Here is a 25,456-nt window from a genome sequence, read left to right as displayed (position 1 = left end):
GAGATGCCTCTCCAATATAGTCATCTCTGCTGCTGTGGGCAATCCTCACACCTAAGGGAACACACTCACCACTCAGTTTAATGTTTTATGTTAGTCATTGGTAATGATACAATAATTACATCAGAAAGAGTAACTTTTATAATGAATAGTGAACAAGAGCTAATTAATAAACTAGTAGCTGATGGAGTTAGCTGAAACTTTCAGGATGGTTTCAATTCTGCATTCTGCTCCTGAATGATCTTGGTTATGCCACTGTTGGAGACCTAGCCCTGGTGGCTGTGGTTGCTTTTTTGACCTGCTCAGGCAATTCCCAGACTACTACGTGGGAATTCAAGGTTTAGTCAAGTTCTGGTGATGCCCATCCTCCCTGTTGGACAAAAGATGTTTCTTCAGAGTTAAAAAGTTTTACTGAAACTGGTTATTGAGCCATTTTTCCAGTAATTGAATGCTTTGCTTTTTTTAAATATTATTTTATTATGATCCCCTTCTCTCATGAAACAAGGTATATTAATAAGCTTTTTCTAATTTATTTCCATCTCTTTGATTATGTAGGGTCCAGGCCACAGTATTTCAGAATAATAAAAGCTCTCCTGAATCACACAGATGATGAAAGATTTTTGTTAGCAGGAGAAAGCCTGTGTCACTGTTTTGGTCCCTGGGAGGGAGAAAGCCCTGCTTTGAAATGATGCCCATCTGTGTCTGTGGCCCTTACTCAAATCACATCCTAGTGACAGACTGAGATCACTCCAGGGCAGTTTTCCATGCTTGGGGCTGTCCATCTGTGTCTGTTTTACCTGTCAGCTTTCATGGTTGTCCCTGGGATGGGGAGAGAGGTGGTGCAGGACAGTATCTCCTGTGGTAACAATATAGTTCAGAAGAGACAGACAGACACAGCTTTCTCTAAGCCTCTGGTTTTCTCTTGTGCTTGGGATTTTCCCTCCTGACTCTTTCTCATACAATTTGTATGACAGGAAATGGCTCCGGTTCTTATGAATTACTTTTCCCACAATAGACATGTTGTCCCTGCTGGTCTCCAAATCACTTACCTTGCCCATGACCCGTGTGAGTGCTGTCACTTGAGCAGCCTCACTCCAGAGACACTGCCAGCTTTTGAGAGGCAGAGGCAGCTCTGGGTCTCCAAAGTGGCCCTTTGCTCTTTACCTCTGCATCTGGAGAGGAGGCTGGATGTAATTCCAGAACCAGCACTGGTATGTCCTTCTCCTCCTGTGATGAGCTGTGTCTCTGGGCTTTTGTAAAATGGGGGGCAGAGAGGCATTGTGACTGAAGCAGAGGAGTTTCTCTTTCCCCAGCATATCACAGCTCTGCTGTGTTACCCATACTGTACCTTATCTCTTCTCTGAGCAAGCTCTGAAACTAATGAAAGCCTGGCACTGAAACTAATGAAAGCCTGGCACTGACTGTGCCCTTGTCAGAGCTGTAGGCAGGCAGGGGTGTGCTCCTGGGCTGGCTGCTCTGCCACCTCCAAGGAGGAGCTCTGGGCTCCTGCTCCAGGGCCTTGCTCCCAGGAGATCTCTGGTTACGTGCTGGGCTCAACCTGTGTGCCCACTCTCGTTATGTCGTGCGTGTTCTCTTACCTGACAGTAATGGGAAGGTGAGATTCTTTTATTTTGAGTTCATGAGGTTCTTGCTTTTCTCACAAGGTTGGGTTATCATTAGCCAACTTCAGCCTCATTGATGAAGAGTGTGTGTTTGGGTAGAAGAGAGAAGTCCAATTTTAACAAGAGCATGAGAAAAAAACAAGCAGAGCTCAGCTACTTCACTCTGGGGCAGCAGTTGGGTACTTTTAAGTGTGTTTATATCTTCCTGCCATCTGCAACATACACTATATTGAGTTCTGGAGGATTTCCAGGAAGGTGATGGGGTGCTGGTAGGAGAGTATGAGGCATACACAGCTGCAGCCAGGCTCTGTTGAATTCCTTGTGTGACTTTCCCCCACTTCCCCTCTTCTTACAGGTACGAGAGATAAATCGGGGCGTGCAGTGGCCATAATAACGACAAGGAACACGGCCTGGCTGAACCCCCACTGCAACACCACTGAGCTCGTGCGCCTGCTCCTGTACCTGCACAGCATCCCGAGGTTTGTGACCCTGGGGGGTGCTCAGCTGCTGCCCTCCCTGCTCTGCCTTTTGGGGAGGTGGGAATTGGTGGAAGGGGTTCACTTGAGATTAGCTCGGTTGGTTAGAGCATGATGCTAATAACACCAAGGTTGTGGGTTTGATCCCTTTATGGGCCATTCACTTAAGAGCTGGACTCAATGATCCTTGTGTGTCCCTTCCAACTCAGAATATTCTGTGATTCTGTGACTTTATTGGCTTAGGAACGTGGTCCAGACAGTCCCAGAACAGGTGGGGATCTCCTGCTAGGGTGCACAGGCTTGTGTTCAGCAACCTCTGCCTGTTCTATATGTGCCTTGTGCACATGGTGTGATAGAATTGGTTATGTACTGAATGTTTTCGTGTGTTGCTGTGAATCCAAGCCATTCTTGCTATCCTTCATTAGCTCAGAAAATGGGATTTGGGAGCTATGATGGGGCAGTCATGCAGCAGCTCGGTGGTAGTGTTGTGACATGATATTTTAGGGCCAGGCCTCCAAGCTGAGAGGGAGGGAGGATCTGCAAGGGTTGAGAAAATCTGCCTTGATGTCTGTCTGAAAATTTATTTTGGAGTCTACAGGCTGGGGTTTGCTGCAGCTGCTCTTCCTTTCACTGTGACAGACTCTTCCTTCACTGCTCATCACTTTGTTTCCCTTTTAGATGATTAAATAGTAAGAGGTAAAGCTAACTCTCTGATAGTGATTTTTTTTTTTATGAAGGCTTTAAACCATTGGTAAAGGGAGCAGGCTTAACCCACGAGAAAGCTTCTGCTACTCATGCTTTTGTTTGTTATGCTTCTCCCTTCAAATCTGATTCTGGGCAAGACAGGCTTTGGGTCAGTTCCAGACTGGCTGCTCTTGTGAAGCAGTGAGGCTAAAACAAAGTTTGTCCCTGAACACAATTAGGAAGGACAGGTTTTCCTGTGTGGATTATCCAGAGTGGGTATCAACACCTTTGCTATCAGTGACATGTATTCTAGGAATTGGAGAAATGGGAAGTTGGGTGGAAATCACAGAATCCTGTAGCAGAGGTCAGAACTGAGCAATCCAGTGGTGGTTTCCATATATATATTGGTTAGGAGAAGGTGGCCAGTTAGTTCCCTGTCCTCACAAAGCCACAATGTACTGGTTTTTTTCACCCTGCCATGACTATGTGTTCTGTTTCCATAATCTTGTTGATTTTCATTGGTGACAAAGGTGACCTTTTTGTCTTTGTCCTTGCAGACCAGAGTGTCAGGCTTTGGGCCTGACTGTTCTTGTGGATGCTCGTCGCTGTTCCCCGGTTCCTGCTCTCTTCAAGGCGTTCAGCATATTGCAGGTGAGCCTTGAGCTTGGGCAGAGCAACCCTGGCTGGCTCGTGTGCTTGGATGGGACATCTCCATCTGCTGCTTTTGTCTCCATCTGGCACCTGGCTTCCCTTTGGCTTTGGGAGGTGGAGTTACCCGCCCAGCCCTGCTTTAGGAGGATGACCTGCCCTTACCAGGCTGCAGACAAAGCAAAAAAACCCAAAGCAAGTCTGAGTTAGGGGAGAACACCTCTCCCCATCCCTGCAAATTTACTTTCATCTCAGTGCTGAGAACAGCTGTACCCAAGTCTAAACGCTGTCAGGAATTATCCTGCTTGGAGATGTCCCCTGCACTGAGAGGCTGTGTGAGATGTGCAGGGATTTTTGCCTGCCACAGAGAAGGGAGGAAGAGAGGCCTCTGCCTGCTGCCTTGGGAAGGGAAGGACACTGCTTGCCATGCCAGGTGGAAAAGCACATGCAGCTGTTGATGTAGCTGTCGGTGAATGATTGGAATCGGACGTGCTGTAACTCTATATTGCTTCAGGTCAAAGGCTTTCATATCAGTCACTTGGAAAGCCAGTGGGTTGTGTTGCCCCCGCTCCCAGATAGAAGCTGTCTGCTCTGTTGGAAAGCCAGGGAGCTGCTGGGTTGTAGTGATGACTAATCTTGTTTAAGCAGGTGTTCCTCTTAAATCAGAGCTCAGGTCTCTTAGGACTCAAACTCTGCAAACTGGAACAGGGCAATGTTGTAATGAAGCTGATGTCTGTGGTTTATGTGCTTCAGTGCCACATCTGAGAGTTGGGTCTGAGTCAGAGGTCTGTCCTCCTGCTTCCTGGGCTGGGTGGAGCTGTGAGCTCTATCAGCGTCCTCATTCTCTGTGGTGAAGGAGTAATCTGGTGCCCTGCTCAGTTCTGCAGAGGTAACAAACAAGTATGTTCTCTTTTATGCTGTGCCCACATGGCAGTGGGCTTGCTAAAGCTTTTGAGGGTTTCACTGCCCATGTAAATTGCATGGTGGTCTTAGTGGGATGATCTGGAAATCAGCAACATGTTCTGGCTGTCCCCACTCTCATACAAGCATGGTAATAGTGCCATTTTAACCTGAAGTTTCCCTCCTAAAATGAGGGAGGGGAAGCTTTTTGCAGCACCTCTGAAATATCCTGCTGTGATGGCTGTTTGGCTCTGAGCACCTCCGTATCAGGGTGGTGCAACAGTTAGTTAACAGAGATTAATGTACTGCAAGACAGATTGCTGGACCTCAGTGTGTGCTTCAGGTAACAGTGACTGACAGAGGCTGATTACTCTGCTTATAGTTTTTTGAATCTTATGCTGAGTCTTCTGAAGACTCCTTAAAGGAGACCCCTTTGGGTAACTTATTACCTGGTTATGGCAAGAAGTAATACCTGGCTTCTCTGAGCCTTTTGGAGATCCTCAGCGTTTGCTCTGTAATCCCATGGCAATATTCTCCTCTGCTCTGAAACAAGGATAGAGTAATACAGAAAACTGAGTGTAACTGCAGTGATGCAGGCTAAGTGTTGCAGAGTGCAGCAGGGTTTGCTGGCCAGTGGCTGCAGAACCACAGACTGTATGTTATACTTCTAAGGTCACAGAACAGGTCATCTCCTTGAGGTCCTTTCTGAAATCCCTGACACATCTCAGTGTCTCTTACCTCTGGCAGACTGTCTGGAGCTCATTTTTCTGCTGTCCTGCACTCCACTGAAACAGGAGTTTACTTACATGGTTTTTGTGAAGCCTGTTTGATAACGTGGTAGAATCTGTTAAATGCTGAAGTCCAGTGTTGCTTGTTAAATTCCCAAGGGTTGTTTTCCTCTTGACCCAGCAGTGGGAAGTACTGCTTCACAGTGGTTAAGCACAGATCAGATGCCCTAATGCAGAGTCCTTTCCTGGTGCAGTGCAGGATCTGAGTCTGTTAAACCTAGAGAGACTCCTGGGGAGTGAAGACTGATCCTGGGGAGCAGAGGTTCCTGGGTCAGGATCTGTCAGTCTGAGGAAATCCTTCTTCCACTTTACCATCTATGCAGAATGAATGCACGACTGGAATTAAGTGCCAATAGACAGCTTTTGGTGCTTTCAGGTTAGTTTTCCCTACAGCACTGGGGGCGTGTTCATTGCTCTGCCTGGACCCACCTGGTAAACTCGTGGAAGCTTGTCCTCTCTGCCTTGCAGTTACATTCTGCAAGACTTTTTTTCCCCTCTTCCTTTTCAGAGTATTGGGTAGCTGGGAAGTCTTTCTGTCCCAGACAGCAGTGGGAGCAGAGGGAGCAGGGGCTGAATAAAGAGCTGCTGCAGAACTAACTCAGGAAGAAGCTGGAGGAACTCTGGCAGCTCTGTATGGAGGTGAAGGGAAATGCACAGTGTGGCCACGCTGCAAGAATAGATCCCTCTTGTTCCTGTGGGAAACTGCGTCATGATGCTTTGGAGCAAGGAATTTTGCAGAGGTGACTGCCGTGATGTTTGGTCACACAGTGTCACCAGCAAGCTCTGTGCTGGGGGGCCTGATCAGAGGAGCTTTACTGCTCAGTGGTGCTGGGCTGAACCCTTGCTCAGTGAGCAGGCAGGGCATGGACAGTGGCACGTGTGCACTGGCCTTCAGTGAGCAGGTGTCTGTGGGATTTCCCTCTGCCCGAGTCTTTATAGAGGGAGATTTTTTTGAATTTCACAAATCAGGGCGAATACTTAGTCCTGTAATGTTCTGTATCAGTGTGTTGGGTTGGGAAGAGTCAGTTTAGCATTTGAAAACAGAAAAGCTCTGTGCAAACCTTTCTGTTCAAGAGTTATTTCCATTCGAATTCCCACTCGCTGTAGAAGTACAGAGGACTTCTGTAGAGTGGTCACTGAGATGGACTGGGGTATGTGGGCACTCTCCCCTCTGCACAGACATTCCTGTCAGCCCTGGCTTCAGACTGTGCCAGGTAAGTCTGGCTATGGGCTTCCAATTGGAGCAGGAAGCCAGAAGACTGAAACTTCAGTCTAGGAAGCATTGAAGAAAGTATCTAATTCTCTGTCTAAAGAATAATAACAAAGGGATGGCTGTTTACCCTGGTGCTTTCTGAGCTCCTGTTGGTGCCCCTCTATTCTACCCTGTCCACATTTGTACCTGCTTTGGGAGGTGAGGAGGTCACTTATATGTGGGGAACTCTGTTTCTTTGCTTCCAAATAGCTGGCTTTGTTAGCAAAAGTGGTAAGAGATTGTGCAGAAAGCTGCAAGAAAGCTTCCTCAGGTAGCATCCTGCTGTTTCCAGCTCTGCCTGTCTCCTGAGGCACTTCTGTAACTGTTTCAGTCTTTGGATTGCTCCATCAGTGCTGTTCATCTTCCCTCAGCTGCTTAAATTAAAAAAATATGGTGAAAAATACTTGATTTCTTTGGAAATGCAGCTTCTTGGATTGGAAAACTGTGAACTTCTCCCCTGACAGCTTTATTTATGAATGGTTTTTCAGTTTCTATTTTTAGTTTCTATTTCAGAACAAACAAACAAGTGAGTGTTTTGGCTGTTTTGGTAACCTCTTGTTACACCATCTCTACCTTTATCCCTCATCTCATGACTGTTGGAGTGGAAGAGGGATTGTGTAAGAATAAATTGTTTAGTACCATCATTTGTCTTGAAGCTGTGTCTAGTCTTCAGCCCTTGGTACTTTCTAGCAGATAAATTCAGAGCTGCTGATACAGCTGTAATATCATCTCCCCATCCTCTCTTCAGATGACCTTCAGTATTTACCTAATGCAGCCTAATTATGCAATAAATTCTTTTTGGCCTTTTGATCAGTGTTTGAATAACAGTGAAAGTGTGAATAAGTACCTTTGGAGAAAGGGATTTGAGAAGAATTAGAAACCTCTCACAGTTTTGGAAGATGTTTCAGCTGGGCTTTTTTCCTCCCTGTTTGAAAGGATCATGTTTTAGGACTGGATGAGAGAAAGGTCTTTTTGCTCTGTTCTGGAATCTCTGCTGCTGTTTTCACTTGCAGAACCGGGGCTCCTTGTGTTGGCATTGTTTCTTAATTGCTGAACAGGGCCCAGTGTCATGTTAGGTGGCTCAGTCTCTGCTGGTCCACTTGCCTCTCTACTCTGGCTCTGCTGTTCCTGGCAGATATTTGAGCCTACACACGGCTGGAGCTGTTTATTTAAACAGGTTCCCTTTGCTGTCATGGGCTGCTCTGTGGCAGTTTCTTTGCAGCTTGGGCAGTACTACTAAGGATTTGTTGCTTGACAAAGATTCAAGTTCCTGAGATCCTTGCAGACACAAAGACCATGTTGGAGACATCCAAATGGGATGGCTCTTGTTTAACCATGTGGCTCTTCTCTTTGCTTTCCTGGTCCAGGCATCACATATGTGGTGAGCCCTCTCTCCATGGTCTGGATCTTTCTGCCACGTTTCCTTCTTCCTGTCGCTCCCTGCGCCCGTTTCTCACTTCCATGTAGAGGGTTTCTATAATTGCAGAGCTGTTCCTGGATCACTGAGTTTGAACTGCAGCTGCCAGACACCCCTTGTATTTGGGATTTCTGTCTACTGTTTAACAGTAGAAACAGGATGCAAGTACTTGATTGTAAGTTGGCAGTAAGTAAAGACAAGACGACCTCTTTGACACTGTGGGGTTTAAAAAAAACAAACAGCTTCCTTTCGGTTAGGTGAGGTGACCAGGAAAGTTACCAAGAAAAAACTCGGACACTGAACACGGTTTTTGGGTTTGATTTTTTTTTTGTTTTGTTTATTTTAACCCTGACACACTTCCCTGTGTAGAAGGCAGAGTTCTTTTAGTGCAGCCAAGACCTGACCTCTTCCATTGCTTCCTTAAATATTGCAGGACTAGTTGATCTGAAACAAACTACCTTAAGGACATCACCTTGGTGCTCTGTAGACTGGCCGTCCCTAATTCCTGCTGACTGCCTTCTGGGCTTCCTAGATGCCTTTGAAGGATAAATTGCAATCTGGTGTAGGAACTTGGTATGGTACATCCTCCTTAGTATCCCAGACAGTTCAGTAATGGATTTGTGCTCTGCTCTGTTGTAGGACATGGATCCTCCTTGCATTCATGGGGTACTGCTTCTGGTTGAAAGAGATCTGACTTTTCGGATGGAGAAGCCACCAGCAAGACAGGTAATGGAACCTGGGGGTTTGCTGGGCAGCCCATGATATCCTTTATTTAACTCTCCAAACAGTGAGTTCTCTGTGGTTGGTATCATGTTTATTCTCACATGAAATCTCTGTAGCTGTTCTCTGTGTTTTATGGTTGTGGTCTCTTGCAGGTGTGGTATTTATGGGGTTGTAATGTTTATGGGAGCTGAACAGATCTCTCATGCTCTGTTTATTGCCGAGTCCATCAGTGACATTTGCACATAATTGTGTCAGTCTGCTGGGGCCCTCAGGATGAGGGGTTTTGCTGGGAACATGGATAGCTGTGGGGAGGAGCCCTGCACAATTAACAGCACTAGTAATGCTTTTCATGCCAGTAACAAGGGGGGAAATCCTTGGTTAGGAAGAGATCACATTAGGCTAAATCCTGAACTCCCCCTTTGAAGGTTCTTGTTGCCTTCCTGGATTTTGCACATCTCCTGTTTCCTCTCCTCAAATGTGCTGCTGTCAGTGGCTGAGAGATTCTGCAAGAAGGTTAAGAGGAGATGGGCATTTGTTTGAAGTTCCCTTTGCTGAAATGTCTGAGAAGACTAACAGGAGGGAAAGTTATCACAACATCAGTGAATTCCCCCCACTAGAAGTAAAACTGCCTTGGTATGCCATAGCTGTATAAGAAATGTAGGCTCCCATCCACTCTGTGGTGAGTGAATAGATATCAGACTGCATCCTGGTCCTCCCTCTGCTCTTAAGACTCTTGCAAGAGACAAGATTGGACTGAAATTCTGTGCCTGCTGAAACCCTGAAGGCTTCAGAGCAGGCCAGTACCTCCCTTTTGGCTCCTGTGGATGAAGAGGTTGTGACAGGCATCAGGCTTGCTGTGTGTGTGGTGTAGTGTCCCAAAAGGCTAAAGAATAACAAATGCTATTAGTCCATTTCCTCATTGCCCCTTGTGGAAGAATTTGAAGTCAGAATGGACTGACTGCAGGCATGTGCATGCAGAGAGAGTCACAGAAGACATTAAACACCCTGAACAAATACAAAGAGTGTAGGAGGGAACAGAGGAAAGGCTAATAAAGACCCGGGCATGCAGGAGGAATTGGAAGCATCATCACTATTTTGTAAGGAGGTGGAAACTCCACAGTGTGTGTGGGGGAATTAAATGTCTGCACCTGAGTTTGTGTCTGGGCTGGCTTCCATGTACCTGCAGGAGCACTTGTTGCTCTAGTGAGGATAAAAATCCTCTGAGGTCCTACAGACTTGCAGAAGGCAAGTTATCTGTGTCAAGATCCATGGAACTCCTGTAGCAAATAGCTGCTGAGTGGAGAGTTGAGGGCAGGGCAGAGACTGCTCTGTTAGACTGTTTTTCCAGGAAGTGAGATGGGGAAGCTGGGGGCTGGATTTAACCTCCCAGACTCTCCAAACAAATGCAAATCGCAGCACAATGTGGGAACATGTGAGGGAGTTGCTGTGCTTACACCAGGAGGTACTGGCTCTGGAGAAGGCTGGCTGCTGCCAGACTTCCATCACAGATGTTCTGCCTGGTGGAACAGCGTGTTGTGGCCTGCATTCCTTCAGGGTTCGCCCACTGAGCTGTTCAACAAGCTGCTCTAAGATTGAATTGATTTTTTTTTCTCCTTCATATTGTAGTGATATTGTAGATATACACTGTGTGTCGTGTTTCTGTGCAAGATAGATAAAGAAATGAAGGATTCTGTCTTTTGTTAACCTTCCCCTCCTCCTCCAATACTCACACTCTAAAGCAAGCCTGCTTTTTTTTTTTTTCCCTTCTATTCCTGTGCAGTTTGAACTCCTCACCTCCATGAAATCCCTCCATAAGCACATAGAGAGCTCACAGCTGCCTCTGGAACTGGATGGGACCTTCCCTTACTGCCACTGGGACTGGCTGAGCTTCCGCATGGTGAGTGGGTGTCGTGTGTGCTTTGGCATCTGAAGGAGCAATGGCACAGGAACAGAGTGCAAGCAAGAGGAACCTGTCAACAGCATTAAAAGACAATGTTCCTGTAACAGTTATGTTTTCAAATGAATCTCTGTTATCAAAAGAATGCTAATACTGTCTTCATAAAATGGGTGCGCACTACTGGCGTGACTGCAGGAAGTAAAATGTTAGTTTTCACCTCATCTGCTTGAACTGCATTAATTCTTCCTTCCCTTCAAGATATGGTCAAATCTGAAATGGAATCCTGTTTTGTTTCATACAGAGTGGCTCTTCAGTTAGAGGATTGAGAACATACATTTCTTAAACTAATCTCAGGAGAAGGTGTTGGTGTTGTGTTTCCATTGAACTAACAATCAAGATTTCGAGCATAATAAAAATAGTTAAGTCTTTTTGGTTTTGGAACAAGTTCCCCAGATCAAGCTAAGAGCCTCATAGGAAAACTGCAGTCCTTGCAGGAGTGAGACTTAGAAGTTCCTGATAATCAGTTCAGAATTCCTTTAGGAATATCTTTCACTTCCATGCAGCAGGGTATGTGCAGACTGCCAGAAATCTGCATCTGTGGCACCAGTGCCCAGCTCTGTGTGTGCTTGTGCTGTGGAGGGAGCCTGAGTGCTGTGGACTCACGTGCTGTTTGAATCTTTGAAAACTATATTGAGAGTTAGGAGTTATTTGGCATGCTGAGACTAGACAGGATTAAATCTCTGTAAATCTGCACACAAGCTGGCTGTCTTCACAGTGAGTTTGACTTGCTCACCCTGGTGGATGACAGAATTGTCACCTCAGCTTCCAGAGGATCCAGTGGTCTTTTGGCTCCGACCTCGCTGCCCAGAGTGCTGCATGGCACAGTGCAGAAGGAGATTAAGATGTCATTGATAAAACCACTGTGGTGCTGGTAGGAGGCTTCAGCAGTTAGCCTTGGCATGTGGCAAATGTTAACTTATCTTTTCCAACTTATTTTAGAACCCAGTTTTGAAACTTTCATCTAAAAATACTAGGATGGACCCATGCTGATGCAGAGGTACAGAAGCCTGATCTTGGTGCCTGGGATTGAATTCGAGATGCTGAAGTTTATTTGGCAGTGAGGAAGCAGAGGAACTTTGCAAGAGGTTATGGGTTAATTTTTCTGGACAGAGTTGAGAATACCTCAAGAGCTGAGGTGCTCTGTGTGTGCAAGGAGGGTAATTCTTGAGGGAAGGAGCATGATATCAAACTACTCCTTGTTTGTGTCTTACATCTTAACATGTAAAATGTTACCAAAGGGAGTTAATATGGGAGTTGGTTTGTGTGGATTGCCTGTCTGTGCTGTGTGTGATAATGACCCACGTGCTCAGCTCCTTTAGCTCTGCAGCTATGTGGCAAATAGCATTTATTTCCTGTCTCAGTGATCTCACCTGCATCCTGCCTGCTAATCTGTCACTGCTGGGGCTGTTCCAGCACTCCGGGGAGGAGGGAGTTCGGTTCAGTACAGATTCAAACAGCTGCCTTTTTGTTTTGTTTTGAGCACGGTTATTTTGGAATAGCTGTTTCTCCCTTCTCTGATTCTGGTGACTAAAGGGTGGCATCTGACAATACTTAGGCTTCATATCTCCAACTTTCCTAAAAAATAATGTCTCATCAACTCTTATGAAAAGTTAGGTCTTTTTTTGTTTGTTTGTTTTTCTCTCCCCTTCCCCCCACTCAAAGAAAGGAAGGATTTCAGATTTGTCCATAGCTTAAGGTGCTTAATTTTGGAAGCTTTCCAGTTTCCTGTTCTTTAATTTACACTGCTTTTAACACGAAGGGGAGTGATTTAAAGTACAAAAATTCCAAGTACTTGTTTTATGTTTTGTTTCTCCAAAATTCATGCATAGTGATTCATCTTCATGGGAAGTTACAAGAAATGCTAATAGTAGAAGAATGTGGGACATAAGTGGACTGATTGCTGTAAAGCATGGCCCATGCAAGCACGAGTATGCAAGTTTATAAAGTCTGCATAGAGGCCTTGGGGGTGGTGTGATGGGCCTCTCTCTGCTGGTTGAGCCTCACCAGATGGTATAATTGAACCCTTGGGTTAATGTGTTTGATTCTCTCTTGGTTTTTGTACTTTTAACCCTCTGCAAGCTCAAAACACACCTTTCCTGTCAGCCGTGAGACATTAATCTCTGCCTTGGTCCTTTCTTCTCATAGAAGCTGGAACACTTGCTACAAGGATGCCAAGGTGCTTGTGCCTTCCTTCAGGGAGCTATTCATAAAGTGGAATCTGGGAAATTACCAGAAAAAGCTGAGGTAAGCCTGTCCCTCACCTGTCATCAGAGGTGGGCCTGAGAGAGAAGAGAGCAGGATAGCTCAGGAAAGCTGCAGAAAAGCTGTAGCTTTGAATTTGCAAGCTGTAGTAGCAGGATATTCCAAGTGCTGCATGTCACTGAGGAGCTGGTAGGACAGTGGGACTGGTAGGAGCCGGTCCAAATGAAGTGGTAGAAGCTTCAGTGGCTCATTGATCCTTCAGTGTCACCCAGGAGATCTCTCTCCAGCTGGGCTTGTTGCTAATGGGTGCTGGCTCCAGCACTGGAGTGCATTTTCAGCAGCTCCACAGCTCTGTAGCTACCACGAGCTTTGGTGTGCCCAGGGCAGAGCAGCTGCCTCAGGCTGTGCCACACCAGGTCGGAATGGCCTGGAATAAAGTTAGGAATGACAGCACAGTTCTGTGTGTGGTTCCAACTTTGCTGCCTCCAGAACAGAAGTCTGGGAGTGGGCTGGAAGAGGGGGAAGGTACAAGCACCAAGCCTGTGTTGTCACAAACGTTCTCTTCCCCCTCTTGAGAAGCTGCTGTACCCCTGACGTGGTAGGACATTGCTGCCAGCTCTGCACCGAGGGTCCCAGCAGTAAATCAAGGGAGGATATCCTTCTACATCCATCTTGTCCCAAGGCTTGAAGCCATGCAGGTCTAGACTCTCAGAACAGTAGGAGCTAGCTGTGAGAGGAAGATGAGGCTGAATTCCTTCTGTGCACAGCAAATGAATGGAACAACAATGATGGGAATTGGGTCACAATTTTAGCCTGGTGGAGAAAGTATCGGGAGTGTAAGGAGCGCTGTTTATCACTTGAGACTTGGCAGGCTTGAGAGAAACAGCTGTGGGAACCAGCCTCCCCCTTTGCTGGGGTGGGCCCAGGTGAGATGTGGTTTGGGTGTGTTTTGGGTTGGGTGCTGGTTTTTGCCTGTTCCCTCATTGCCTGTAGGTTGCAGTAACTGCTCATCTCGCTCTTGTGATCCCTCCAGGATGCAGCTGTGCTGCTCAGGACCTACAGGCAGTTGATGAAGAACGTTCTTGAAGACACACGGCTGGTCAGGCTGCAGCTGGAGGGTGGAGCACTCCTGGCCAGGCTGAGGAAGGAGGAGTCTTGTGTCACCCTCACCCATGACTACAGGTGAGCCCCAGAGTGGGAGGAGATGAGCAAAAAGCAGGCACTGTGAATCTCCCCGAGATGCCCCTTCATTGCTGGAGGCTAGAGAGCAGCTTTGTGTAGTGAGGAATTATGTTGAAAACAGCAAAGGTGATAAATGTAGGTTTACTTTTATCCTGGCTGTTTCATCCCTAGTCCAAAAACTAGTCTGGGTGGATTCACTTAGGTGGTTAAACTTCCTTTTTTAAGCCAAATCAGACTTATCTTCAGTAGTGGAGAGAGAGCTGGATATTTTGTGCACCTCTGAAACACAAGCCTTAATTGGTGATGCCAGTGATGAATGTTTAGGTCCAGGGCATTATCACTGTGATTTCCCAAGGCACTCCTTATGCAAGGGGATTTCCAAGGACCTTAACTGTGAGGAATGCTTTCTGGCTGCAGCAAGGCTCTGATCTCCTCACACATTGGTACTGGTTTGCACAAACAAATAGTCACTGCCCATTTGCAGGGTTGGTATGAGGAGCAGGGGCTGAGAGAGCCCAGCTGTTTGACATCCCCGGGGCATTGCACAACTCCTGTTTGTACTGCTAGAACACCTGAAGCCTATCAGCCTGTGAAGGCCTCTGTGCTATGTGCTGTGCAAACAACAAGGTAGAAAGGCAGCCTTTGCTCCCAGGAGCTTCCAGCCCCAGTGTGAGATAAGCCCTGGCATGTGGGTGCAGATGAGGGCGCAGCGGATGGCGGGGTGCTGTGGAATGGCTCTTGGCTCCCTACATCTGCAGCCCTGCTCTGCTCAAACTCCCTGTTGCCATCACAAGCTGGGAGGTTTGAAGGGAGGGAATGGAGAGAAGATAACAAAATAGTTATGGAGTATTATCACCCAAACACTGGGAAAAGAAAAACGTCTCTCTTTGAAAATTCAGCGAGTGACAGTGCAAATTGCTGCCCGTCACTGGGAGAAGGGGGCTGACATTTTGGTGCTGAGAGGGGAGTGTGGGGACAGGCTGTGTAACTGTTTCTGTTCCCTGCTTGCTGTGACTGCTGTCAGCAGCTCTGGCAGGCTGTGCAGACAGTTGTCTTGCTGAACTGGCGAAGTAATCTTGATGCAATTTTGGATTGAATTAGTACAGTACAGTCTTTTCATTCTCACATGACATGAGAAGCACAATAATGCGAGTTTTTGTGTTCTGTTTAGTTTTTTTTATTTATTTTATTTTAAGCAACACACAGCAACTTTAGAGTCCTAGGAGACTAGGGAGAACATGCATGGGTTTTATGTTTTGTTTTGGTTTTAAGCTGAGCCTGTGTTCTTGTGCAGGGAAATGATCAACTTTGAAACCTGATCTGGCAGAGCCCCTAAGGATAATTTACTGCTTTGATTACCTTAGCAAGGGCAGGGGTGGGGGATACACACAGAATTCTTTGATTGTACAGTGTTTGAGTGCATGCCGAGGCTGTGTAGCTTGTTCTCTGCTTCATTCAAGAAATATTCATTGCCTGCCTGGATGAGAGGAGACTTCATGCCATGGCTCAAATATATGTGGCTCTCTCCAGCCTGAGGAGCATAAATGAATACAGCAGGAGAAAGTTAGTCCTCTTCTAGCCTGTGGAGTAGTTGTAGAAATTAAAATCCATACAGTATCTTTATTGAGGAAATGCCTGCTTTTCATCCAGCTCGGGACAGAGGACTAAATAAATCCACTCTTCCTTGTTCCAGGATCCTTTCAAATGGGGAAAAAAGCTCTATCACTTGGCTAGAGAACTCTGTATGAGGCACTTTTGGTTTTGGGGCTTCCATGGCTCTGCACTTGCTCCTTCTTTCCAATCTGGCATGCAGATACTAAAGGTTCTGAGCTCTGCTAACCCTGTAAAGGCTCCTTTGGTTATGATTTTCAAAGGCTTCTGTAACAGATACGATCAAAGCAGGGGAGGGACAAAATACTGTAGTTGGCCTACTAAGCTGGCATGGAGAAGATACTGATGTGTATCTGTGGGTCCAGTGTTCGATTTCTAACTGGTGGTGTCTGAAAATGGAACAGGACTTTGTGTGTGCACTCGGCAGGGCCTGTGGTACTGCTGTTCTGAACTTTGAATTGTAAAATCTCAATCAGTTCTTAAAGCTTAATTCCACACCCACTCTCCCAGTACTTGAAATCAAATTATTTACGGAAGCAAGTCCAATGGCTTTACTCTTCTGAGCCACCTTTTGGCTCTCGTTTCTGTCACGTGTCTCATTGTTCTTTATTCTCTCTTGTGGTGCAAAAGTCTGATAAAACAGGGAGTCATGACTGCCAGGACTTCTTAGTCCTAAACTGAGGCCAACTGTGTGAACAGGTAACTGTCCGAATGTGAGAGAATTACATGTAAATAGAGGAAACAATTTTAAGAGCAATTTTCTGGACTCTTGCCTCCACTTAATTAAAATAGGCCATCCAGAAGTGGAGAAATAAAGGTAAAATTGTAGCACCAGAGCAGTGGCTTTGTCAAGTTCCTCAACTTTTGGTCAACTCACAACGTGAGTCTTCTTACTTCTTTCTCCACCAAGTACCACTGTAAAATACAGCCTTGCCCATCCAGCTCCTTATCCACAAAGGAAAAGACAGACTTCTCCAAGCAGTTTTTCTGGATCTCTGCCTTTTCCCAGCTTAACAAGGAGGAGCTCAGTCACCAGAATACACATCCTGCAGGCAGCTCATAGCAGAGAGTTGGCTCAGGGGATGTGGTGTGCTCAGATGGTCCCTCTCTGCTCTCCCGCCTCCAGGAGTGGGAGTTTGCCCTGGAGTTGGTGTGGGTGTGGCACTGATGAGCCAAGTGTCCTTGTGGCACCTCTTTAAGTGCTGCAGTGACAGCTTCAGCACGGGCTGGCCACCTTGGAGGTGGCATTGCCACTTCTTCACTGTTGGTGGAGCTGGTTGGATTTAAAGCCAGCACATTTACCTTCACACCATCTGCTGTGCTGAGGGCTCGGGGCTCCTCCAGGTCTATTGGCTGAACTTGTAGAGGTTTTGCTGCCCCAGACCCTCTGGGGATTGCAGTGCAGAGCTGTTAGCCTAGCTGAAGTTCTGTTGGTGAGTGTGGACAAATGCCATGGAGACCTCCATCACTTCAGTGCTATTAGTACTTCTTTTTGCACTTGCAAACAGGAAACTTTTAACTACCACAGTCTTTTTAATAAGGAACATAGAGTTGGTTAGCAGGTGTAGCTTTGGCTTCTGGCTATCTGGTGTAGTGATCAACTAACCTGTAGCTTTCAGGCAACTCACTGAGCCAGCTGTGGAAGGTGGACTAATGCACTGCTGCTTTTGTGGTGGATTTAGAAGACTTATGTCTTATGATGGAGGTATGAGAGAAGCTGCCAGAAGTCAGGCAGCAGCCATGGGAGCTCTTGCTAAAGTGAGGCAGCCACGTGGGGCTGGGCAGCAAGGCAAGGAGACTTTTGACCTGGTCTTTAGCCAGACATTTTGCACTGTTGTTCTCATTATTGCTGATCTTCCAGCGTAGCCAAGAGCAGGGAATGTGTGCCCAGACAAAGTGTCCAGTGGTGCCTTTCGTCCTGCAGGTACGCTGTGAGTCACAAGTGGAGTAAAGAAGGAATAAACATTTTATATTAATGCAATGATGGTTTATGCTAGTTAAACCAGGATACACCTGCCACATGCCTGGCTCTCCCAGAGAACCCATGTTCTCACTGTGGCATGGGAGTGGGATTGCATCATGCTCTGCATGGTGATGGACAAGATATCCCCAAGGCTGGAGGTGAGAGCTGAAAGAAAGAGAAAAACCTCAGTTGGTGAAGGAATGACCACGTTGAGTGCTTGGCTCTGTGCAACATGGAACCAGAAAAAGCATAACCTCTTCCCCCAAGCTCCTCATCTGAAAAGAATCTGTGCTTGCAAGCTGTGAATAAGCAGCTTATAAATAGATGGAGGAGAGAATTCTCCTTTGTTTGCAGTATAGTTAGTGTCTGTACTTTGAGGGTGGAGTGGTGAGAGGCAAGAGCTGGTTTTGTGAGCTGGCTATTTTTAGTGTGGCTTGGTGATCTGGTTGGAAGCCCTGGGTGGGGATCTGAGCAGAGGTAATGGACAGCACAGAGCAGAGTTCCTGAGTAGCAGCTGCCAGGTTCCTGATGCTGGACCTGACTCAATTACAGCAGCAAAGAGGATGGTCTTACAGCACAGTTCTTGTGCCTGTCTTCCACACACACTGTTGAGACACTGGGTGTGCTTGAAGCTGTGGCCAGTTTGTGATGCAGTGGGTTATAGCTGTGTGGTGTTGCACAGCTCATGTTTGTGGGTCTTCAGCAAGACTCCTGCAAGTAGCAACTCCTTGGATGCTACAAGGCTGGCACATGCTACTCTGCAGAGTGGTGTATGAGCTCCCTTTGGTGGAAGTACACCTGGATAATGTGCAGGCTCTCTGCCTCTTGCCAAGTAACTGCACAGCACCATCTGAAGCTCTGTCTGCCTGGGGTAGAGAAAGAAGAGACTAAGCTGATCATCCAAAATATGGGACAAGTTGGGAGCAAAGTTAGAGGTGTCTGGTGTGTGAGTCCCGGGTCTGGGCAGACTGGGGTGGCTGGGATTCATGGTTTGGAAGGTACAATGTGTGCACCTCCAAGCTGGCAGCTGGTGCCATAGGCTGGTGGTCACAGCCAGGCAGCTTACGCTGGGAAATCCTCTCTGGAGGCATCATTGTCTTCTGCCATCCCTTTTCTTCTTCTTCAGAGATGTGTGTCTCTGTGTGCTTCAGGAGATGGTGGTGCTTGTGTCACTCTCATTGATGCCAGTTTCTTGGTTCCACTTGCTCATCTTCAGCCTCTCTGGGAGCTTTGGGAGCCTCTCATGCTGCCACTCCTGACATGGTTTGCAAGAGGCACCTTGGCACATTGGTAGGTCCTTCAGATGTTCCTCCCATGGACCTAATCCTGAAACCTTCATCGTGGGACAAGCTCTCAGGATACCTTTGAAGTGAGATGGAAAAAAAAGGCGCTTAAATTCAGGCCTCAGAGATTGGCAGCTCTGCCCCAAGACGCCTCTGTGCTGTTGCTGCTGACACAGAAGGTGCTGACGAGCACTAACCCTTGGCTGAGCAGGGGTGGCAGTGCTTGTCCACGGCTTTGTTTGTTTGTGTCAGGTGGAGGGAGGAGCACAGGGCGACATTTCGACCCAAACACATACCGTGCTGCTTGGTATTCATTCTGGTTATGGTCTAACCTGTTCCCTCTGTTTGCCTGGTGGTTTTAGCCTGGTAAAAAGCACTTACCCTTGCATTAAACAAACCTCGTTGCTCCACTCATAAAGGAGTGTGGAGCTGGAGCTGTTGTCCTTCTGAGTGCATGAAGTGCTGTGTGGAGTCAGTTGTGGCATTTGCAGAAAGGTAAAAGATTGCAGAATTCTATCTAGGTAAGTTTTCATTGCTCTTTTAGGCTTTTTATGAGATGATTCCCCTCAGCTCCCTTTCTGTTGTTTATTTTCTGCTGTTTTATGTCCTGAATCATCTTGGATTCAGTGAGAATTTACCCAGAAGACTCCGGTTTTGCTTGGTTTTGTTTGCAATATTTGTCATGCCAACAGGGCATTAGGTAATTAACGACACACTGTGTTTTATCTGTTTAAAAATATTATGGAAAAACTTGCAAAAACTTTCCAGTATAGGATGTTAGCTGAACCGCCTGACATTCCTGCCTCAGCCCAGACCATCCCACAAGTACCATTTTTTATATGGCTACATTGGGATAGATGCTTTGGTTGCTGGGGAGGTGGTTAATAGCACAGTCCCTGCTATTATAACATGGGAAGTGGGCAAAATGAGGATGTATCAGGGAAATAGGTGTGTGGTTTTTAAATGACAGTGTGTGTATGTTTGAGCTGGACGCCCTGAAAGCCTGGGAGCCCCAACTCCCAGGCTCACAGCCATTAGACTTCTGTTGAACCTCGATATAAAATGTAAACAGGAATAGGTTAATGTACATGAAAGAAGGTTTGGAGGTAGAAACTGTTTACAGCTGATAGAAAACCTCAGCTTGATCCTTGGTGTTCCCAGGATGGTGTTTGCACATCTTATCTCAGGCTCCACTGCAGAGTGAGCTTTCCCCCTACCCAGGATACTTGTTGGTTTGGGATTTCTTACAGTGTTTTCTTTTCCAGTCAGTTTTATGGATCTTACTGGGGTTTAAAATCAACCAGAATCTGAACACAGTTTTATTGTAACTGAATGCAAGCCAGGCTGCAAAAAGAATCAAAGGTCACAGCTTGGGACCACACTTGGACACTTGTTTAACTCTGTGCATTGATCCCTTGGCTTTTAAAGGGATTTATCAGTGTATTTCTGCTAAAAACAAACAAAAGAGAATTTTCTCAGCAATTATGGTCTGTGGTGCATGGTATTAATTGCATGAGTTGCTCCCAGTGCATGTGTTTGTCAGGTAACCTAGTGAGGAGGGGTTCAGCCAGGTCTGTGGTCTCAGCTAGATCCACCATTCCCATCCTCAAAGGGAACAGGAATCCCACAGGCAACCCCAAACTTGGTGTTTGACCTCTGTGCCTTTCTATGGACACTTTAGGGTTCTGAAAACTGTACCCAGTTCCTCAAATACTTTTATTTGGTAATTGAAATCACCATGGTTATTTATGTGCTGCAGAGGGTTATTAGTTTATTTATCAATATCTGCTTTAGCTTCACCATGACCAGTTTGAATTTTAACCTCAGCTGCACGTGAAGGTCTCAGCTTGAAGAGTGGGATTGTGCATTTGAGGTTGACCTCTTTTTATGGGATTGTTACAAATATGGCACTTGTGTAGGTTGCTACCAAAAGAAATTAATGACTAAGAATGGCTCTAATGCATTTCTTTTCCTGCAAAACAGCCCTCAGGCACACAGGACTGTCCCTGCAAAAGCTGGAAGGATTTCTTCCTGAAGGATTGCTCAGGATGTTTGAGTGGTTTGTAGCCAAAGTATCAGCACATGTGATCTGGGTGATGTCCTTGGACTAATCCATCCTTTAAACCTCCTAGTTTGCCAGGTCCTGTTGATTTTCTGCTAACACCTGTAGAGACATCCACAAGGGAAGTTCAGCACCAGGAGTGGAAGACTAGATGAAGCTAATGTAACATCTGATCGTGCTGCTTCTAAATTACAGAATGATTAGGGATGTATGATTTTCCAGGGCAGGTTAGCTGCTCTGTACTTGCCTAAACCCCATCAAATACACCACTGAAAATGTAGCATTTCCTTCCACCCGTGAATTTTTGCAATTCTAAAATTGACCAGGGCTGGTCAGAGGATGACCCCTCTCGTTAGATCTGTAGTTCTTGCTGTTGGTTAGGGCAATTCTTCAAGGAGTGGAGAGCAAAGTGCAGAACAGTAATGGCTCTGCTGCTCTCCCCTCCCTGCCACCTCCTGTTTGTGTGTCTCTGGCATCGGCACACGTGGCTCATGCAGCACCTGCTTTTGTGCCTCTTTTGTGGCATTTATTTTTTGAAAACAAACCAGGTATTTTGCTTTGAAAAATAAAGTGTAACTCTCCAGGGCTGGCCTCTTTGAAGAATGGATTCAGACAGAAATGGCCTTTCTAAATTATAGGTTTAAAATTACCCTGCCATTATACAACAGCTTGGCGCTTCTCCAGAAAACTGAAGACGTTTGGAACCTTTTCCACTGAAACGATAATTGCCCAATGAAAACAGGATTTGGGGAAACATAAACTGACATCAAGCTACTCCTTTTTGCTATAAATTATATTGACTCTGCACTATTGCAAAATTACTTTTGATGATTTGACCATGGAAGAATGTAGTGAAAGACTCTTATTACCACACTCCCATGTGCAGGGAAATTGCAAGACTTCCACTCAAATCTGAGCTTAGACGAGACTTTCCACTGACTTCAAACAGCTCTGCCTTTCGTCCTCAGAGTTGCACGGGCCACTATTAGAATATCTTTAAGGTTCTTAACAACCAGGTGTTTCCTTTGTGTGGCAGGATGGAAGTCACTTTTTTCTTCTTCAACCAAATTTTCAGTATTTGGTTTGTTTACTCCCAGCTGCCTTGAAGGCAGTGATGGGCAGGAATGAAAAACTCCCGAGTCTGACTGAAAAAGAAACGGGTATTTGTGCAAAGTGTCATTTTTCCCATGAAACTCCCTGTTACAGCATACAGTGGAGTTTACTAGTAAACTGGAAATAATTTAGGAAGTTTTTAAGATCTAGATCAGCAAATGGATGTGTGTGTGTGTGTGTAAATAGATAAACAGATGTGGAGAGGTTTGGGAGAACATGCTTAATGCCCAATAGATACTGTCTGTGAGCACTGGAAGTGCCCAAGTGAATCGAAAAAACAAACTTTCCCATGGACTGTGAGCAACTTCTTTGTTTGGCTCAGTTTGCCCACCTACTTTATACTACAGGGTGGAAAGGCTTGTATTTTCTTCTGTGTAAGAGAGTAAAAGATGGATGTTACTCAGAGAGCCTGTTGGGCTGGTAAAAGTGAACTGTCAGGGGACTGACAACATATGAATGGAGTTACCTTGGAGATGCAACAGAAGACCAACAACTAGACATTGAGGTTTTAATGAATGCCTGCCAAGCGAGGCAGAACGTGTGAAAACAGCGTGGCTGGTCCTTGAAACAAAGGACTGAGGTGCTGGGATGCTGAAGGAACTCAAAAGAGGAGGAGGAGTGGTGTAAGGCCACACCTGAAGTCTCTCTGGGGCTCTGAGCCCAGAGGAGCTGTTTGGAAACATTTATTTCTGTGTGCCTTGTGTGCAATCGCTCAGGAAACCGTTGGCAGGCCCATGAAAAGGGGCAGCCTTTAAGTGTTGGGTTGTGCCTGATAAGGGTATCAATAGCCTGCTGTGAGCATTCACAGAGAACAAAATCAGTTAATTGACAGGAGTAAGGGATTTTGATTATACATATACCTAAACAGCCCAACTTACAGATAAAAGCAAGAGCTAATTTCCAGCCTTCTTCTGAAATGAATTCTCTGCCCAGTCCCTGCTTACAGTATAAACTCCCAAATGCATCCTAGACTGACTCCAGGTAAGTTTGAGATGCCTGTGGATTAGTAAAGCAAAGGTTTTCTGTGTGTTTGTTCTGCATCAGGATGTCACTGTTAGTCCCATTGAATCAGCTGAGCTAGAGGGCAGATGACTGAGTGTGTATAGACCTGTAGATCTGTCACTGCTGCAGTATTTGCCGAGACAGGGATTACATCCCATGGGGCAAAGGGCTGAGTGCTCACTTCTGAACTGGAGCTCCCTCCCCTCTGCTGCAAAGGCACAGAAGACTTGAGATCTTCAGGGTCTGGCTCTTTATTTTTCCTGTGCTTCCAGTAATATGGGATAATTCCTTCTGTGGAAGGCATGTGTGGGGCCAGAAGAGTGCTCTTTGGATTTTTCTCAGTCGTTCAGCCCAGCACCAAGAAGTTCACTCCAGCCCCTTCTCCTGAAGTACTTGATGGGTGGGCCAGTGGGAGTATTTTATTGCTGCAGTTTTGAACCTGACTTTCCCTGGAGGGGTTTGCTGGACATAAGGCCAGTACTGATCTCAAGTGTGCTCCAAAGGACCAGTCTTGTCCACAGTGGCACAGTAAATTCTCCTCTTTACACATGACCTTGTGGCAGGCCTACATCTGTTTATAAAAAAAAAAGCCTTGAAATGTGGGGTTTTGTTTTGTTTTTTTTATATAATCGCTTCCTATCCCTCTACCTTGAGGGTGATCTTTTTTCCCCATAGTTATAGAGTTGTCTTCAGGAAAGCTGATGTTTTGTGACTTTGGGAAATGTGCTCTCTGCTATGTGAGAATCTGGACTATTTGTTAGGGCCTGGGAGCCGAGGTTGTGACTGACTCCTGTCAAGGAAAACTACTCATATTTGAGGCAGCTGGGGGTTTGTTTCCTCCATCAGGCATGGAAAGGGGTGGAGTGGGAGTCCCTGGTTCCCTTGCCCTGTATCAGATCACACTCTGTGCTGGGTCAGCCGACGTTAGAGCTGGAACTCTTGTCTCGAGTCCCTGTGCCATAAGTTACCATCCTTGATACCTTGCTGAGTGCTGAAGCCACACGTCCTTGTTTGGTCATGGGCTTGGGTGGACACAAGGACTCCCATTACAGAAAGGTCTAGCAGGTCAATCTAGCTCGCTGATGAGCGACATCAAAGAAGTACCATCAACACCAAAGTGATTTCCATGGAAGCTCAGAGAAAGGTTTGAAAAACACTTTGCCTCGTGAGAGGATAATTGCAAATGTATGCATGTAACAGCCCGGAATGCCTAAAGTTATAGGTGCTTGCTTGTCTATGCCTATGGGAGGAAGAGTGTTTGCTGTATCCGTGTATTTTCCTGAGTGGATGAGAGCATTCATGCCAGCAGGGAATTCAGCCTCGTGGGAGTGAGGCCGAAGGGTGTCTGCCTGTCTGGCCGTCAGTGTGCTGGAGCCTTACTCAGAAACTGGGACCTGACAGCTACACTCTGCTGCACGAAACCCAGCAGTGCTGATGGTGTTGCCAAATTTAACTTCCAGCCATCTCCCAAGCTGTTTCTCATTAGCTGTCCCAGCTGTGTCACTGCTGCTGACGGGAACTGGCCTCCACAACCTGCTCTGTAAACACACTTTCCAGAGCATAGCTTGGACAATGGTTGTGCCTCTACTGCTGCGAGTCCCCTGGGTTGGATCTGGGTCCATCCCTAGGAAAGGATTACGAAACAGAAGGCTCATATCATCACTGTTTGTTTATGGTGGTTTCAGGAAATGTGGGAGCAGCGTTACAGAGAGGATCTTTCCATTGAAGCCTGTGGATTCTCTGTAGAGAACCTGTCTGCTCTGCACTGCAGTAGCACTGATCTTAGTCCAGAAACAATTTGGGTATTTTTGGCTGTGCTTTGGAGGAATTCATTCAGTCTAATGGCATTTCAAAGAGGAAAAACAAAAGTATCCAGGAGCCTGAGGTTTGAGAATTTGGCCGTTGCACACTGGGTGGAATTCTGAATGGAAAAATAGTGTGGATTTCTGCTATGCAGAGCTAGTTGTCCAGACCTATTGCGCTACCTCGTGTCAATTAAATACTACAAATAAAATCTACAGGATGTCTGCCACTAAATGCTCGTATTCAGTTGCCTTTCATAGGTTCAAGATTGCCTGTAACCCAAGACAGAAATAAATATGTATGCTGAATTGCTTTGAATTAATTTCCATTAGCAGTATTAGCTACCAGTATTGCAAGGGCTTTAGATAATTCTAATAATATGATAAAAAAGCAGTGCTCTCATAAGTCAGAAGGTTGTAAGGCAATTGCAGAATGAAAGCTTAGGGTAAATGCAGGAGATGAGCAGGCACCTGAATGTGCTGGTGTAGAGCACAGCTGAAGGAGGCTGTAGTGTTTGGTTGTAGGTGCCTGTTGAGCCCATAATTGTAAAAGGAGGGGAAATCTTGAAGCAGAAGAATCAGCTTGAATGCTCTTCTGTCTCCTGGATCCCATCTGTAATTCACCCAAGCCCGTGCTGGAGAGGTGTTGCACACATGTAAGTGGAACTTGCTAACATTCATCAGCTAACCAGGATGTGCCAAGTCCCTGGCTCCAGCATCTGAGGGCACTGGGCTCTCCCCAAACCCCTCCATCCCTGCCTGTGCCCTGCAC

At 46.2% G+C, this 25,456-nt stretch overlaps 1 protein-coding gene across 5 annotated transcripts in view; it reads left to right on the top strand.

The window, feature by feature from the left end:
- PLEKHG4 (pleckstrin homology and RhoGEF domain containing G4) overlaps nucleotides 1-25,456 on the top strand; it is an 83,399-nt gene that overhangs the window by 28,497 nt on the left and 29,446 nt on the right. For all 5 annotated transcript variants that reach the window (XM_027698231.1, XM_027698230.1, XM_027698233.1 and 2 more), the window contains exons 5-10: nucleotides 1,975-2,098; nucleotides 3,337-3,430; nucleotides 8,424-8,510; nucleotides 10,288-10,404; nucleotides 12,610-12,708; nucleotides 13,700-13,848. In XM_027698231.1, coding sequence (XP_027554032.1) covers nucleotides 1,975-2,098; nucleotides 3,337-3,430; nucleotides 8,424-8,510; nucleotides 10,288-10,404; nucleotides 12,610-12,708; nucleotides 13,700-13,848 — 670 coding nt within the window. The remainder of the gene's footprint in view (nucleotides 1-1,974; nucleotides 2,099-3,336; nucleotides 3,431-8,423; nucleotides 8,511-10,287; nucleotides 10,405-12,609; nucleotides 12,709-13,699; nucleotides 13,849-25,456) is intronic.

The sequence above is a fragment of the Neopelma chrysocephalum genome, unplaced genomic scaffold (genome assembly GCF_003984885.1).
Source record: "Neopelma chrysocephalum unplaced genomic scaffold, ASM398488v2 Primary Assembly neopelma1_125, whole genome shotgun sequence".
Lineage (NCBI taxonomy): Eukaryota > Metazoa > Chordata > Aves > Passeriformes > Pipridae > Neopelma > Neopelma chrysocephalum.
Note: the sequence above shows the minus strand (reverse complement) of the source record. Positions and strands in the feature narration are given on the sequence as shown.